Here is a 16,614-nt window from a genome sequence, read left to right as displayed (position 1 = left end):
CCTCTCAAAGGCTTGTGTGAGGTGCTTCCTTCTGCAGCCAGTTCAGGAGCTCTTGGGTCGAAGTGTCCTTCCTGGTGGGAAGATGACACTGTCTTGTCCTCTGACCGTCTGCCTGTCCCGGATTTCAGTGTTTCGGGAAAGAGGGTGATAAAGGCAACCAGCACTGATTCGGTCCTCACGGCCTGGTGGCCATGGCTCCTCACCACTGCTCTGAGCTGCAGAGAAGTAAGACTTGGATAAATGGCTCCCGGAAGGAGGCAGGGTTTGGCCCCAGGTCAGCCGGCGCTTCCTTCCAGCTGAGCTTTTTTTTAAAAAAATTTTTTTTAAATTTATTTTTAGAGAGGAAAGGAGAGGGAGCGAGAGAGAGAAACATCAACGTGAGAGGGACACATCCATTGGCTGCCTCCTGCACGTCCCCAACTGGGGATGGAGCCCGCAATCCGGGCCTGTGCCCTGGCCGGGAATCGAACTGGCAGCTATTCAGTGCCCGGGACGATGCCCAACCAACTGAGCCACACCGCCCAGGGCTTCAGCTGAGCTTCGAAGGACTCTTCCAGGCCCTCCTCCTACCACCTCCCACCCCAACCACAATGTTTGTCTTTACAAGAGAACACATCCCCTTTTATTTACTCACTTTTCAGTAAGTTTAAATCCTCAGGGGACAGCACTATACAGATCCTGTGTCCACGGCCTTAGCAGGAGGCTGCTTTGGAATTTAGCAGGAACCACCCACTGTTTCCAGGAGCACGACCCTGATTCGGTTCAGGTTGCCACCAGGAGTCACGTGCTGTCTTTGCTTTGCACACAAGCACCTCTCCAGCCCCGATAGGATTCAGCTTCACCTCCAGCATCAACCCCAGCAGCTTTCAGGAGCGCTGTGCTCCCTCTGGGCCCGGAGACCTGCTGACAGCCGGCAGGGTGGCCTCGGACCTCACCTTGCAGGCAGGTTTGCCCTCCCAGGTCCTGCGCCCGTAGCCTCCCAGCTCCAAGGTGGAGGAAGCGCCCAGCCCCTGCTCTTGAACACCTGACGTTCCTCGGTCTGTGTGGCTGGGGGGAGAGGGAGGGCGGGGCTTCGCTTTGCTATTTCTGGTGTCCAGTTTGAACCATTTAAGTCCCCCCGGAGCCAGTTCCCATGGCAGGTCAAGGAAAGTGTGAATCATTGAAAACCACAGAGAATTTCCACATCCTGTCAGCTTCCTTCCGCTCAAATCCATCACTCAGGCTGCCGATCTCCAGGGGCCCAGAGCCGCAAGCTGAGCGGCCCCCTCTCTCCCTGTCGTGCAAACAGCGTGTGCGGCTCAGCCCGGGAGATAGGCCCCACCTGTGCCGGAGCCTCCTCTCACAGGGCTCACTTAGACAAGCTCCTTGCTTCAGGACCATTTGTCTAAAAGGTACACCGTGCGCATGTTCATTGTGCAAGAGTGTCCTGCTGTGTGACCCTCGCACGACTCGCTCTCCCTCCTCCTACCTGCTCCCCCTTCACCCCCCCGACCCCAGTCTGCCTGAAGTTCTCTCTCTCTCTCTCTCTCTCTCTCGCTCTTGCTCTCGCTCTCTCTCACTCTCTTGCTATCACTCTCGCTGTCCACCTGCAGGAACTAATTTGGGTCAGGCACCCTAGATGCCAAGACCTCGCTTGGATCACCCATCACCATCTCCCCAACATTCATTCCTCTCGGACTCTTGTACCCACCCACCTGACTCCATGTCTCCACTCCCCTGAGCCTCCATGGGGCCCCAGGAACCTTATTTCCTTGATAAACAGAAGAGCTCAGAGGAGAATGTCCACGTGCTCCCACGGCACAGCCTCCACATGTCCTGCAGTGACACGCACAGACTCCACATCGTGCCCACACTTCCCGTGTCTCCCCAGACATGCGCTCCTGGCCGGGGAGAGACCGCAGCTGAGTCAATCCCTCCCTCGTGCAGTGGGCCCAGTATCCCCTGAACTTTTCTTACAGTCACTCCCCCTTCACTGCATCATTCTCGTCTGCCGGGAGCCGGTCCATGCTTGCTGTTTCAAGGGACCTGGCATATATGGCATACTGTTCTTAATATGTTTGCTCACCTTCTTGGCACTATGTGTTTTAACCAAGGTCTCTGAGAAAGGTTGTTTTCCCCAGGTAGGGATTTTCCCCTGAAGTTAGGGAGGGAATAAAACCCCTCAACTAAGTGCCAGGCGGGTAATTAATCCCTTTAACTACTAACAATCATGCTTAAACTACATAATCTTTTCTCCCTGGAATGGAGATAAGAAACGCCCTAACCTTTGTAATAGAGATTGATAGGATTGAATCAACTGGTATAAATACAGTTGTAACAAGACAGAAACACTCAGAACTCAGAACACAGAACTAAGGACACAGGGCTTGGAAGACAGGACCAAGAGAGACAGAGCCTAGGCACAGAACCTACACAGAACGTTCTCTGGAGACAGAAGAACTTCGCTGGCGAGAGCATGCCAGAGGATCCTGGACAGGGACTGGCCTCGGAGCCTGGAGGCAGAGCCTGGCGAGAGAGCATGGCAGGGGATCCTGGACTGAACCTGACTGTGGAGATTGGCAGGAGAGCCTGAGTAGAACCTGGTGACTGAACCTGACTGGAGAACCTGAGCAGAACCTCTCTGGAGATTGAGACCAGAACTTGGCTGGAGATCCTGGCTAGGCTGCTGATCAACTGAACGCTGTCTCCGTGTCATTCCTTCTTCACCGACTCCGTCCGCACCTTTGGGGAACCCCTGGACCCGCTGGGGCTGGACCCCGGCACTCGTCAGCACGTGGACATGCTCTGATAGCTTCTATCTTAAAAAAAAAAGAAAGAGCCGGGCCGGCATGGCTCAGTGGTTGAGCATCGACCTATGAACCAGGAGGTCACGGTTCGATTCCTGGTCAGGGCACATGCCCAGGTTGTGGGCTTGATCCCCAGAGTGGGGCGTGCAGGAGGCAGCCGATCCATGATTCTCTCTCATCATTGACGTTTCTATCTCCCTCCCTCTCCCCTCACCTCTGAAATCAACAAAAATATATTTAAAGAAAGAAAGGAAGAAGTCCTGTATGGACGGTCATGGAAGGCCGCACTGAGAAGGTGGCAGCTGAGCACAGTAGCTAAGGATGATCTTGGCCGAGTCCCCCCCCAGCATCCCACCCAGTTCTGCTTGCTGCTGCTCAGGCCTCTGCGTGGTGAAGGCGAGGTGAGGCCAAACACCTGCCAGCAGCTCCGTGTGCTCTGCCTTCTGCAGGAAGGTGCCTGGAGCCTCGCCCCAAGGCTTTCTTCTTCGAGGGGAGTCCCCTGCACCTGGCTTTCCAGCCACCAGGCTTCACAAAGGATCTCACCCGGGGTGGGGCCAGCGCTTGTGGCCATGCAGCCAGCAGCGGCGGGCAGATTTCCTTGAGGAAGCCGGGCTCTGCCCCGCACCAGCTCGCTCACGGTGTGTTTGCCCTGGCACCCAGTACCCCAGCTGCGTTTACGCTTGCCCAGGTGCCAGGGCTTTCAAAACAAGGGTGGCCGTGTTTTGGGTACAAAGCAGTGCGCACCTGCTCAGGCCCCACCACAGCTGGTGGGCCCGCCCTCCACTGCCCTGTTGATGGCCTGCAGTGTTTGCGGTGTAGCTGGGCCATCAGAGCCGTCTCTGTGCCTGGGGTCAGATGCCCTTTGCTTCGAGTTAACTTCCAGTCTCCCCCTCCTCCCTCCCACTCACCTCCATGACAAGCCCTTATTTCAAGATTTGTTTCTGGCCATTTTTTTGTGGGGAGTTGGAGTAGGGAACATACAACACACAACACACACAGCAGGGGAAAACTTCACTTAGCACGCTCGTCTCAGATCGGAATGTAGCTTCCGAGGCATTGATTAAAACCTAGGATCCTGTCCCCACTTGCAGGGTTTCTGATTTAGTGGGTCAGAGACAGGACTAAGGATTCATCATCACCATCACCATCATCACCATCACCACCATCACCATCATCACCATCATCACCACCATCATCATCACCATCATCATCACCTAAGAGTCAGTCCCATAGCTGATCACACCTGAGTAAGCCCCCTGAGAGGCACTGCCACCTTCCTGACTCCCTGGGTGTCGGGCAAGTGAAGCCTGTTGTGGCTGCCCTTGCAGAGTCCAGCCCAGCACCGGGCTCCAGGTGGCACTCGGCACACACACTGGAGGTGGAGGTTAGGGAGGCGAACCTTTTCATGGAGAACCCTTCACGGGGCCAGGGACAGACCCTGCAGTCATGTTTGCAGTCTCAACAGCTGAATTTCTCGTAGAGTCATGTCTCTGTTGAGGATTTTTTTTTAATTAAATCTTTATTGTTCAGATTATTACATTTGTTCCTCTTTCCCCCCCCCCATAACTCCCCTCCTCCCAGTTCCCGCCCCACCCTCCGCCCTCACTCCCCACCCATTGTCCTCATCCATAGGTGCACGATTTTTGTCCAGTCTCTTCCCGCATCTCCCACACCCCTTTCCCCCGCAAGAATAGTCAGTCCATTCCCTTTCTATGTCCCTGATTCTATTATAATCACCAGTTCATTCTGTTCATCAGATTATTTATTCACTTGATTCTTAGATTCACTTGTTGATAGATGCATATTTGTTGTTCATAATTTGTATCTTTACCTTTTTCTTCCTCTTCCTCTTCTTAAAGGATACCTTTCAGCATTTCATATAATCCTGGTTTGGTGGTGATGAACTCCTTTAGCTTTTCCTTATCTGTGAAGCTCTTTATCTGACCTTCAATTATGAACGATAGCTTTGCTAGATAAAGTAATCTTGGTTGTAGGTTCTTGGTATTCATCACTTTGAATATTTCTTGCCACTCCCTTCTGGCCTGCAAAGTTTCTGTTGAGAAATCAGCTGACAGTCGTATGGGTATTCCCTTGTAGGTAACTGAGTTTCTTTCTCTTGCTGTTTTTAAGATTCTCTATTTATCTTTTGCTCTTGGCATTTTAATTATGATGTGTCTTGGTGTGGTCCTCTTTGGATTCCTTTTGTTTGGGGTTCTCCGTGCTTCTTGGACCTGTAAGTCCATTTCTTTCACCAGGTGGGGGAAGTTTTCTGTCATTATTTCTTCAAATAGGTTTTCAATATCTTGGTCTCTCTCATCTTCTGGCACCCCTATAATTCTGATGTTGGTACGCTTGAAGCTGTCCCAGAGGCTCCTTACACTATCCTCGCATTTTTTGATTCTTTTTTCATTTTGCTTTTCCGGTTGGGTGTTTTTTGCTTCTTCGCATTTCAAATCATTGACTTGATTCTTGCGCTCCTCTGGTCTGCTGTCAGGCGTCTGTATAATATTCGTTATTTCAGTCCGTGTATGCTTAATTTCTAGTTGGTTCCCCAATATAACATTGAGGGTCTCATTAGTTTTCTTGTAGATCTCATTAAGTTTATCGGCGGCTTCTAAACAGTTCTTGAGAGACCTTAAAAGTGTGGTTCTGAACTCTATATCTTCCATTGACAATTTTGTCCTGTTTCTTTGTCTCCGCATTTTGTTATGCTTCCTTGGTGCACCCCCTAGTGGTCTTTGTTTGCAGTCTTATAGTTAAACCTTGATTGTTGTAGCTAATACCAGGGAGGGTTTGACCTCCAGGCCAAGTGGCTATGAGAATCAGCTGTGTCTGCAGTGAGAGAACTTCTGTCCTCTAGGGAGGTGCTAATCTAGCCTTTGCCTGAGGCTATCCGGCAAATGCCTCTGTGCAGGGCTTGGGCAGGGCGGGTCGCACAGGATCAACAGGGTGGGCCGGAGAGAGCAGTTATGGCGGCTCTCAATCCTGTCCCCAGGGGCTCTGCCTCTCTGAGTCCCAGCACCTACTGCAAAGCTCGGAGATAAAGCTGCACTCGCTCTGACTGAAGCCAGACAGTCGCGCTTCTCCCGTTTGAGTCTGGGTCCCTAAAGACTCGCCTGTATCTGGAGCTCAGAGTCTTCGACTCCCTCCCGATTGAAAACGCCAACCACGCCCTCCGCCACCAGCCCGCTCCGCGCACTCCGCACCTCAGAATTTGACTTCAGCACTGCGCCTCCTCTGAGTGTCCGTATGCGTTTCTCTTTCCTCCTAGTTGTAGGACTTCCACTCAGCCAGCATTCCTGTGGTTCTGGGTGATGTCCGTTCCGTTTTTTAGTTTCACTTCTGAAGTAGTTGTTCAAGGCAGCAAACTCCAGCGTTAACCTATGCCGCCATCTTGGTTCTCCCAACCTCTGTTGAGGATTTTAATGACGAAACAAGAGCAGCCTGACAAGAACTGAACAGGGTAATTACTTTGGAAGGAGCCTGAGCCTCACCTCCTCCCGGCCATTGCTTTGATGAAGATGTAGGAAGTCACCCCAGTTATTAGTGCTCCTGAGCCTTGGCTGCTCTTTGGAACCACCCGGGAGATGAACAAGTGCTGATGCCTGGGTACCAACCCCCTTCCCCCCAGGCCCTGCTTGCTTGTTCTGGGGTGTGGCCTGGGCACCAGGACTTTGTAAGTTTTCTAGGTGATTCTGATGTGTGGCCAGGACTGCAAACTGCTGACCTATAGTGTGTGGGACAGATGGAGAGGGCTGGGAGGTTCATTTCTTGAGTTTACAGTGTGTCCTCTTGGACTACAGATGGAAGTCCCTGGATTCTGAGATCCAAGACACATTTTTTATAAACAAACAAACATATATAGTATCCAAAATTATCTATATATGAAAGCATAAATGACCGAACAACCAGTTGACCGGTCGCTATGATGTGCACTGACCACCAGGGGACAGGTGTTCAATGCACAGGATTGGGCTCCTTCCTGTCTGGGTCGGGCCTGTGGGGATTGGGCCCAAACCGGCTATCTGACATCCCCTGAGGGGTCCCGGCTTGCGAGGGCATAGGTCAGGCTGAGGGACTCCACTGGTGCATGAATCCGAGCACCGGGCTGCCAGTATGAAAATAATAGTCAGTTGTTTTCTGTTCCTTTAATGAAAACATTTTTCTGATTATTAACATGATACATGCTTGTCATAAATGATTGAGTTTATGTAGAAAAGTACAAAAGAGGCTAAAAATCTCCCCAAATGCCGGCACCCAGAAGATACAGCTGTCACTGTACCTGGTGCACACCTTTCCACTCACTGCTCTGTGCCCGTGTGCACATGTGACCTAGACATGTAATTCCACATCAACAAGACCAGTAACACACCTGGGTCTGGGTGCTCGCCCAACAGTGTGACAGCGGTACTTCCCTTCAGTCTGCATGACCGTGTCCATGAGCTCTTGCCCGGTTCCAGCTCTCAGTGCTGGCCAGTGGGACGTCCGCCTCCCTGTGAAGCTCGCTGTGTGTTTTTCAAGTAGAAGACAAGCAGCCCTGTGGCGGGCGGGCCCTCTGCGGTCCGGAATCTGGCGAGGACACAGTGTGCGGGGCAGGTCTGGGCAGTCTGTGGCCGGGGTCGGAAGGGCTTATGGCGCCCGGACACGCCCCTTTGTGTAGGGCTGGTCTCTGCTGAGTTTTCGTTTCATTCTTTTGTGTTCATTCTGCAAGAGGTCCGGTTTTCACTCGCCTTCCAGACCAGGCCAAGGGCACAGAAAGCCCAGCGCAGTCAGCAAAAAGCTGCCCCCTGAACATGCAGGAGGCGGAACCACCCATTAGGGGGTGTCCGGATGCTGCCTGTGGGCAGGACCGTCCTCCAGGTGTTGAGAGAAGCTGACTCTCTGCATTTGTATTTGAAATCTCTTGGCTTTTTAAATGTAGACAACTGATGGTTTAAAATGAGAAAACCGAGACCAAACAAAACATATGCACGTGGGAGTCTTACCGCCTCCTGGAGGCCAGCCTGAGGCCTGGATCTGCCAAGTGTCTGTGGCCGATGGTATTGACTCAGTCTCCCTCATTCAGGTCTCAGAATATTGACTGAAGGCATTATCCTGCGGGCCACCTACTGTTCAGAAGGCTGAGATACAAAGATGAAAAGCTATGGTCCTTGGTCCTTGCCTTGCGGGGAGGAGGGGCGAGAGGTGCTGTTCTCAAACAGGGTGCCCAGACCAGCGTCCTCAGTAGGGAACTTGGCAGAAGTGCAAGTTCTCGGGCCTCACCCGACCCACTGGATCAGAATCTGCATTTAAGCGAACCCTGTGACCTGTTTTCACCACCTCCCTGGTGGTTCCCTGGTGGTTGAGAACCATGGTGTGGAAGGGAGTCAGATGGGGGTGGGGTGGGGAGGGGGGCAGGGATCTGTGAGATGGGGAGGGGCGGTGGGAGTTGGGGGAGCCTTTGGGAAATCAGTGGCTCCACCTGGGTCTTCAGGGATGATAGGAGTTGGCCGGGCAGGAGGGCGCCCTGGGGAGGGGCGTCCTGGGGAGGGGCGTCCTGGGGAGGGGCGTCCTGGGGAGGGGCGTCCTGGGGAGGGGCAGCGGGAGCGCTAGCAGGGACATGTGACAAGGCTGCTCTGGGGAACAGCGAGCTGAGAAGACGTGGGGCCCGGTAGCTGGGTTGAGTCTTGTGGGGGTTGGACATCACTTGACAGGTGTGTGGCGCTGGCCTGGTGTAGGAAAGTAAAGCTGGTGGCAGGGCTCACCTGCCTCCTGGGCAGGGACAGCGCTCCGGGCCCTCCCTGGCCTAGATCTCAGGTCCAGCCTCTCCTGGCGTGACTCGGATCTGGGTCAGCAAGTGCCATCCTCGGAGGGGGGGGGGGGGGCAGGGAGAGGCGCGCAGCAGCCGTTAGGGGGGCCGGGACAGTGACAGGCATCACCGCACCTCTTTCCTCCCCAGGGACAGCGTCTCTCCGAGGTGGACGCTGCAGGGGGTGCCCATGTTCTGCGGTGGCCTGTGCAGTCCTGCTAAACAAGTAGCCCGTCTGTTTCTGCGGCAAATATTTTTGGGGAAAAAAATCTTTTCCTTCTTTCCTCCTTTAGACTTGGGGCTCTGGACCAGGGAAACGTGTATCTGTACCTACCTGGGCTGGCTCCTCCCACCTCCCTCTTTATCACTGTCTGTCTGTCTGTCTGTCTGTCTGTCTGTCTTTCTTTCCCTCTTTGTGTTGGGAATGGCTGGGCTGCGAGACCATGGGAGCGGGATGCAGCGTCACCGCCCCCTGCTGGTCATTGTGTGTAACGTCTGGCTTGTACGGTACAGAGGGAGGGGGGACCTGGGGCAGTGCAAATAACAGAAGCACAGACCTAGACCGAGATCGGATCCCTTAATTTTAAAAGACCGGGCACATGTAGTCAACGTAAAGATGTCTACCTCTGTGAGAGGGTGAAAGGAGTTTTTTGACTCCTTCCATCTTTGCCAAATGCTGGGATGCGTTTATGAAGGAGCCACTTCTTCCTTCCGCCGCCGCGACCCCGTGCAGTAGCGGTTACATTACCAACCTCCTTCCTTCCACACGTGTGTTTTCCAGCCGATTGCTTCGGGCGTTCACTCAGGTCGTGCACACGTGTCTAGGCCTGTGCTGACTATGTAACCGAGGTATCACCTTGATGGCATCAAAAGTGATATTTAAGGTGCGAACACTGGTGTATCCACTGGGTAATTGACCTCCTTGTTAGTCACACAGATGTGTTTATAAATGCAGGGGACGTTGATGACGACGCGGTAGACGGGATTAGTTACGGAGAGGCCTGTCCGAGGGGCTGGGTTTCCTCCAGCAGTTCCCGGGAAGCTTCCTGGGCCGCCCGTTTTGGAGCCCCCGTTTGTTAGTGTCTAAATCTAACGGTCCTTCGAATAAAAACCAGCCCTGCTTCTCCTGACATCCCCGCCTTGGCTTTGCCGCTGCTCGTCCGAGGAAGCCGGGCTCAGGGCGAGTGGCTGGGGTGCAAGTGTGTGTTGAGGGTCAGGACAGCCTGCTGGGAGGGCGCTCGAGGCAGGAGGACCGACGGGCGCTGGCTCGGAGGCCGGGGCTGCCTGGCTCTTGCTAAGTGGACACGGGCCAGCTTGGTCCCCGGCACCGTGAGCTCCGTGTCCTCTGGGTCCTCCCCAGCTCCCTTCAGATGCTCTAGTCCAGCGGTTCTCAACCTGTGGGTCGCGACCCCTTTGGCGGTCAAACGACCCTTTCACAGGGGTCGCCTAAGACCATCCTGCATATCAGATATTTACATGACGATTCATAACAGTAGCAACATTACAGTGATGACGTAGCAACAAAAATAATTTTATGGTTGGGTCACAACATGAGGAACTGTATTTAAGGGGCCAGAAGGTTGAGAACCACTGCTCTAGTCAAATTCATGCGGACATTCGACCTCCCTTAGAAGGGGAGCAGTGTTGGGGACATAGGACCGAAATGACATTGCTTCTGTTCTCTTACCAAGACTCGCAGACACATTCCGGTTGGCGTGTTGTGTCCACACACGTGCCTGCTCTTAATGCAGCCTCTGTTTTCTTTGTTCCCAGTTGCCAACGAAGCTGGAGACAAGGCTGCCGGGCCTCTCAACCGCTTCTCCCGCTTCTCCCGTGAGTAAACCTTCCCTCCTTTCCTTGGCTCCTTCCAGGCCTTAAAAAAATAAAATGTGTATCTTGATTTCAGAGAGGGAGGGAAAGGGAGAGAGATAGGAATATCAATGGTGAGAGAGAATCATGGGTCAGCTGCCTCCTGCACACCCCCTACTGGGGATCCGGGCCCGCAACCCAGGCTTGTGCCCTGACCAGGAATCGGACCGTGACCTCCTGGTTCAGAGGTTGACGCTCACCCACTGAGCCACCCGGCTGGGCTGGATGGGCTTTCATTTCCAGCACCACCACTACCAGCTGTTTCACTTAAAGTAATTCCACCTACACTCCTTGGGCCTCGGTTTTCCCGCCTGACAAATGGGAAGTTCACGCCCAGCTTCCCCCCTTTAGAAAAAGATGCTGTTGTTTGAGGTCCTGGCATGAGAGCCACACTGATCCCTGCGTTGTTCCCATCGGGTCAGCCACGTCCTGAGTGCGGACCCTCATGGGACCCCGTGCGTGGGGCTGAAAGGATAATTTCTCCGTGTATAGGGCTTCTGAACGCCGCCTTTTGGGAGGCGTCAGCACTTTGGGCTCGAGTCCTAGGAATGATTTTTATGGAACTGTAATGGCATATGATAGTGGAAGCCTGAGCGCTCACATGTTGGAAACGATGTCACAAAACACTCCCTTCTCACCCCTCCCCCCCCGCCCTCCTCCCTGGAGTCATTATATTATTCCCTCAGGGGGCGTGGCAGGTGGGCTGCAGTCCCGGTGGGCCTGCCTCTCTTGAGGAGTGAGCTGGGGGTTAACACGTGGAGAAGGAAACTTCTAATCTTAGCAAACACTCAGGGACAACCCCTGTTCATCACGCCGAGTGAAGAAGTCAGGCAGAGAAAGCAGAAACCGTGTGAGCTCACTGAAATGTGGGATCTTAAAACAAAGCGACAGTCATGGGGTGTAAAGTAAGTACTTCCTGGTCGCTGTAGTTAACTACACCGTGTTCCATATCCCAAAGTGGACAAGAGAAGTAGATCGTCAACGTTCTCACCACAAGAAAAAATTGTAGCTGTTAATTGGACTGACTGTGATCTTATGGTGAATTATTTTGAAATGTATACAAATACCAAATCATTATGTCATACACCTAAACCAATAGAATGTTACATGTCAATTGTATGTCAAAAACAAACACCGCCCCCCAACCAACCAAACCAGTATAACTTTTCAAGCAACAGAGGCCACTTGTAGTGCTCAGACATGGCCACACGGTGGCAGCAAAGCCGAGCATTTGATGTGTAACTACTCCAGGAACGTCGCTCGCGCCAGTGGACTGAGCTTTTGGGAACAGAGCCCAGGGCACTGGGAGAGACCCTGGTGGGGGTGGGGGTGGGGCATTGGACCCGAAGCTTGTGAACAGGGCAGGTCCATTCTGGAGTTTTGATTGCTTCCCTAACTGAGAGGAGAATAATTTCTCTCCTGAGATGAGTGTGTTTGAGAAGAAAATAATGGTGTCAAAAGCAGTAAGAAAATGGAGGCAGTTTTGGCTCTTTTACTTTGGGAGGTAAAACTCCAGGTGGTGTTGAAAACGGACCCTACTGCAGAGCTGTAGAGGAGTAACTTGGGGGGGATGAGTGACAAGGCAAAGGGGGGTCAACGTATCTCTGTTTTGTTATTTTTAATCCTCGCCTGAAGATATTTTCCCGTTGATTTTTAGGGAGAGTGGAAGAGAGAGGGAAAGACAGGGAGAAATGTCGATGTGAGAGAAACACATTGATTGGTTGCCTCGTGCAGGAGCCCCCTGACCTGGGCCTGGGCCGGGGAGGAACCTGCAACTGAGGTACGTGCCCTCGACTGGAATCGAACCTGGGACCCTTCAGTCTGTAGGGCAACACTCTATCCACTGAGCCAAACTAGCTAGGGCTCACCAGTATTTTTGCACTGGGTGTCTGAGGGGGTGAATGAGCACCTTCCCTGGCAGAGTGGGCGGGGGCGGAGAGAGATGGGCAGTGAGGTGAACCCTCGGGTTGGGAGGGGGCGAACCAGCACCTATTGCGTGGTGACGCCCTGGGCAATGCAAGATGGTGTGACAGAGCGTGAGGCCAGCCAGAGGCCTCCCCCGGGTGGCCGGTCACAGCCGGGAGGCCCTGCTGCAGGGCCGTTGTACCTACACCCAGAGAAGACAGAACTAGTGTTAACTGTCCTTGAAGAACGGTCCGTTATTGTTTTTCTTTTATTGGAGGGGCCTTGGGAGTGCTGATGGTGATCTTGGGGAGATGGTCTGAAAGGCTCCCTTCCCCACTCTTGGAACTGGCGCTGTTCTGCATCACTTCTTGAATCGAATCTTTCTGCTCCTAAGGCATCTCCTACCTGGTCCTGGCCTTTCTCCCTCCACAGCAGGTTTTACTATAAAGCTCCTTGGCCGGCCCACTAGCTTCTTGCCACACCTCCAACCCCTCCCCCCAAACACGCACCGTCATCTTCAAACTGCAGTTTTTGTTATGACACATGTTTGTGCTTCAGAAACACATAACTCCCCAGCCTATGGCCACCCAGGCTGTGCCCGCCTGACCACAGGGGCTCCGCCGCTTTCTCCTACGCCTTTCTCCATCCCTTTCATCAACACAGTCGTTATCAGCCAAGCAGCAATATCAACCCATCAAGTTAGACTCGGACTAACTAGATGATTTAGTCCAAAGCTCGCCACCTCGTGAAAACGCGAGTCCTCTCTATGGAATCCCTGTCAGGGGTCATGAGCTCGGGGCTGGGACCCATCCAGGGCCGAAAACTCACCTTGGCCCAGAAAAAAAAGTGTTGGTAGTAGTGGTCATAGGGAAGGACTGGAGCTTGTGTGTGTGTGAGTGTGTGTGTGTGTGTGTATGTTTAGGGACTGAGTCACACTTTTCTTTTTAAAAATTAAAAAAAAATATTTTTATTGATTTCAGAGAGGAAGGGAGAGGGCGAGAGAGAGAAATATCAGTGATGAGAGAGAATCATTGATTGGCTGCCTCCTGCATGCCGCCTACTGGGGATCAAGCTCCAATCTGGGTACGTGCCCTGACCAGGAGCTGTGACCTCCTGATTCATAGGTAGATGTTCAACCATTGAGCTACACCAGCCGGTCCACTTTATTTTTCTCCTTTTTTAATTTATATGATCGAGTTTGAGTGTGTCTGCTATGTTACTTGGTCCCTAGTATGTTAGCCACTGGTTCACCAGTGGACTGTCTGATGATACTCTTAGTAGCGTCTATGGCTTGTGGACGATACGTAACCCAGATTTCAGCTGGAGGCTCCTGGCCCACTGGGATCTGGGAAATAGGCTCACATCGCTTTCATGTGCTTTCGGAAGGTTAGAGCAGTCCGCAATGCTCTGTGAACGCCTGGGACGACCCAGTGTTCTTCCTGCCCTGACTTCCTACCTCCGCCCGCTGTTTCCCTCCCTGTGCCTCTACCTGTCTTCACATCTGCTCTGATGTAGACTCAGATGTGGGACACAGCCCCTTCTTTTTCTCCTCTTCTGAGCAACCAAAGGCTGTTGGTCAAAGCAGAACTTGACTGAAGATTAGGTGTCCACAAGAGAGGTCCCAGTATGCGATTGCATGCAGACCATTTACACTCATGGTTCTAATAGATGCAGAGCCATAGAAGCATGGAACAGACTGTTGAGTCTCAGAGAAAAGGTGGGGGTGGGTGGGAGGAGATCAACCAAAGAACTTGTATGCATAACCCATGGACACAGACAATAGTGTGGTGAAGGCCTGGGGCAGGAGATGGGCTAGAACGGGTCAGTGAGGGGGAAAAAAGGGGATATAAGTAATATTTTCAACAATGAAGATAAAAAAAGAGAAAAAATTCATTGTTCTGTTCTCAACAGCCCTTCATCCATCCCAATACCAGCACGTTTTTTAAAGACCACTTTGCCCACTCCTGGCCTGCCACCCCTTGATCCTCCTCTGCTCCACTCTTCCATTCTTTGCCCTTTCTTGCCATTTCCCTCTTAGGAATAAAAAGACACTCTTCCCAGTCTAGGCAAGTAGCTGAAGGTGTCGCCATGGTTCCTGCCATGTGTGCTGTGGGCCTTGGGGTGACACATATAGTTTTGTAGGCCCTCACAGGTGCCCCTCTAGGGGACAGCGTCTTGCAGATTAAGCTAAGAGCACCCCCTCCCCCCGACCCGGAAGTTGTGAGCCCCATGTTCGCAGCTGCAGTTCTCGGAACCTATGGAAGAATCACCTCGTTTCCAGGTTCCCTCATCACTAGGGCCCAATCACAAGGGAAGTCAAGATGTGAAGCAATTTGGGCGAGAAGCTGAAGAAAACCCATGCAGGACACAGCTGAAGCGCATGGAAGGAAGAAAGGACTGATACAAAATTTATTCCGGTGTCTGATGTGATTCCTACAGCCTCAGAAATGGGCATCTTACCCTGAAGGGCACGTTGGGCACCGGAGTATAAACCGAGTCAGTCCCAGCTCTTTCCCTGGAGGAGCCTACCACCCACAGCAGGCCCGTTGTCTTGATGTTGTCACCAGCCATGGTTAGTACGGGCCACTTCAGAAAGAGTTCTTCTCCGTGATGACTATATGACCCCAAGCCTCTCTTTTTCTGGAACTCTTGGTTAAAACTCCAAGCCTCCAAGCAGTTGCTTTCAGGCACTTTTGTTTTTGCTCACAGCACGTGCACCATTACGGCATGTCCAGGATGCACGGGGCGCCTTCTTCCCCGTGCTCAGAGCTCTCCATGCACCTCTATCCCGGATCCCTTCCCAGCGAGGCTTTAGAATGAGGTAGAAACTCAGCGCTGGAGCTTTTCAAAGGATACCAGGCCGATTTGCAAACGAGTCGTGTGGCAGATGGTGGGACTTGGAGTTTTGCATGCTTTGCAGATATTAGCATCGAAAAACTTCCACTTATGTATAGGGCGGTGTCTGAATTAGTGAAAGTCTAAATTACGGAAAACTTAAAAGAAATGCTATCTTCGAACTCTCCAGTACCTGAGTCACACCGGCCACTGACAGTGTTTGCCAGGCAGAGTTCACTCGCACTAGGCAGGCGTCTTTGTTAGTCACCAAATGAGCGTTGTCAGAGTTCTCGAAAGCAGTCCCCCTTTAATCTTGTCTGCGCCACTCCTCCACTCAACAGCCCTTTCTTTTGATGTGTGACAAAGAGTAATGGAGACCTTTCCCCTTGGAACGGGTGGCCTCGTGCATCGTGAGCCACGGCGCCAGGTGAGTCTCGGAATAGACTCTGAAAGTTAAGTCGGAGCCGTGCCATCCATCAGGGACACAGATGCAAGGCTTCCCTCGGAAGCAGGGTGGGCACCATTCCTCCTGCTCGCGTGGGAGGCTTGGGCTACGCATGGCTTATTGTGATAGCTGGCCGTTTGGGCACAAATGCAGTCTCCATCTTGGCTCTCTCTGCTGAATTGATCTGGCAGCCCAAGTCAACAGCGAGTGAGACCTACAGTGATCCACACTCCTTGCCTTTGGAAAAACATGCTCTGTATGGATTTTTTTTTTTTCATTATAGGGTGGTTAAACGAGGGTTAAATCCAAAATAAAGCCCTAAGTCCTGGCCAGGTAGCTCAATTACTTACAGTGTTGTTCTGATATGCCAAGTTTTCGGTTCCATCTCCAATCAGGGCACATACAAGAATCACCCAATGAATGCATAAATAAGTAGAAAAACAAATTGATATTTCTCTCTCTCTCAAATCAATAAAAACATTAAAATTAAAAAAAAATAAGACTCCAAACAAAATATGGCAGATGGCAGAAACCCAACACCAACTCTCTTCAGCTCCAAGGGGGTTTGCTGGGAGGATCTGTGGCCATTCACAGACCCCCAGGAGCGGTCTCTCTGGGGACCTGAGGGATCAGAGCCAGGGGCAGGTCACTCCCAGGACTCCTTGTTTTTCCTGCTTTCCGTGGGGTGCGAGCTTCATTTGCTCAGGCTCCTTCGTGGAGTGGGATGTGGTTCCCAGCACCAGCAGCCTAATAGGAAAGAAAGGGCTCTTCCTTTTGGTTTCAGTAGGAAAAAGACCAGGGAATAATGGTGATTATCCAAGCTGGGGTCGGATACCTACCCCTCAACTTTATCCCCGAGGACAGGGCCATCGGGTAGCATAGCTGAAAGCCATCGGGCTCACGTGGAATGAGTAACAGGGGAGGAGTTGTTCTCAGAATAAAGTGAGAAGGCTAAGTACGGCGGAAATGGTGTTTGGGTTAATAAA

The 16,614-nt window shown here is 52.3% G+C and overlaps 1 protein-coding gene across 4 annotated transcripts in view; it reads left to right on the top strand.

Moving 5' to 3' along the window:
* PDE1C (phosphodiesterase 1C) overlaps positions 1-16,614 on the top strand; it is a 298,902-nt gene that overhangs the window by 31,572 nt on the left and 250,716 nt on the right. For all 4 annotated transcript variants that reach the window (XM_059712696.1, XM_059712701.1, XM_059712697.1 and 1 more), the window contains exon 2: positions 10,348-10,407. In XM_059712696.1, coding sequence (XP_059568679.1) covers positions 10,348-10,407 — 60 coding nt within the window. The remainder of the gene's footprint in view (positions 1-10,347; positions 10,408-16,614) is intronic.

Source organism: Myotis daubentonii, chromosome 10, assembly GCF_963259705.1.
Source record: "Myotis daubentonii chromosome 10, mMyoDau2.1, whole genome shotgun sequence".
NCBI classification, from domain to species: domain Eukaryota; kingdom Metazoa; phylum Chordata; class Mammalia; order Chiroptera; family Vespertilionidae; genus Myotis; species Myotis daubentonii.
Note: the sequence above shows the minus strand (reverse complement) of the source record. Positions and strands in the feature narration are given on the sequence as shown.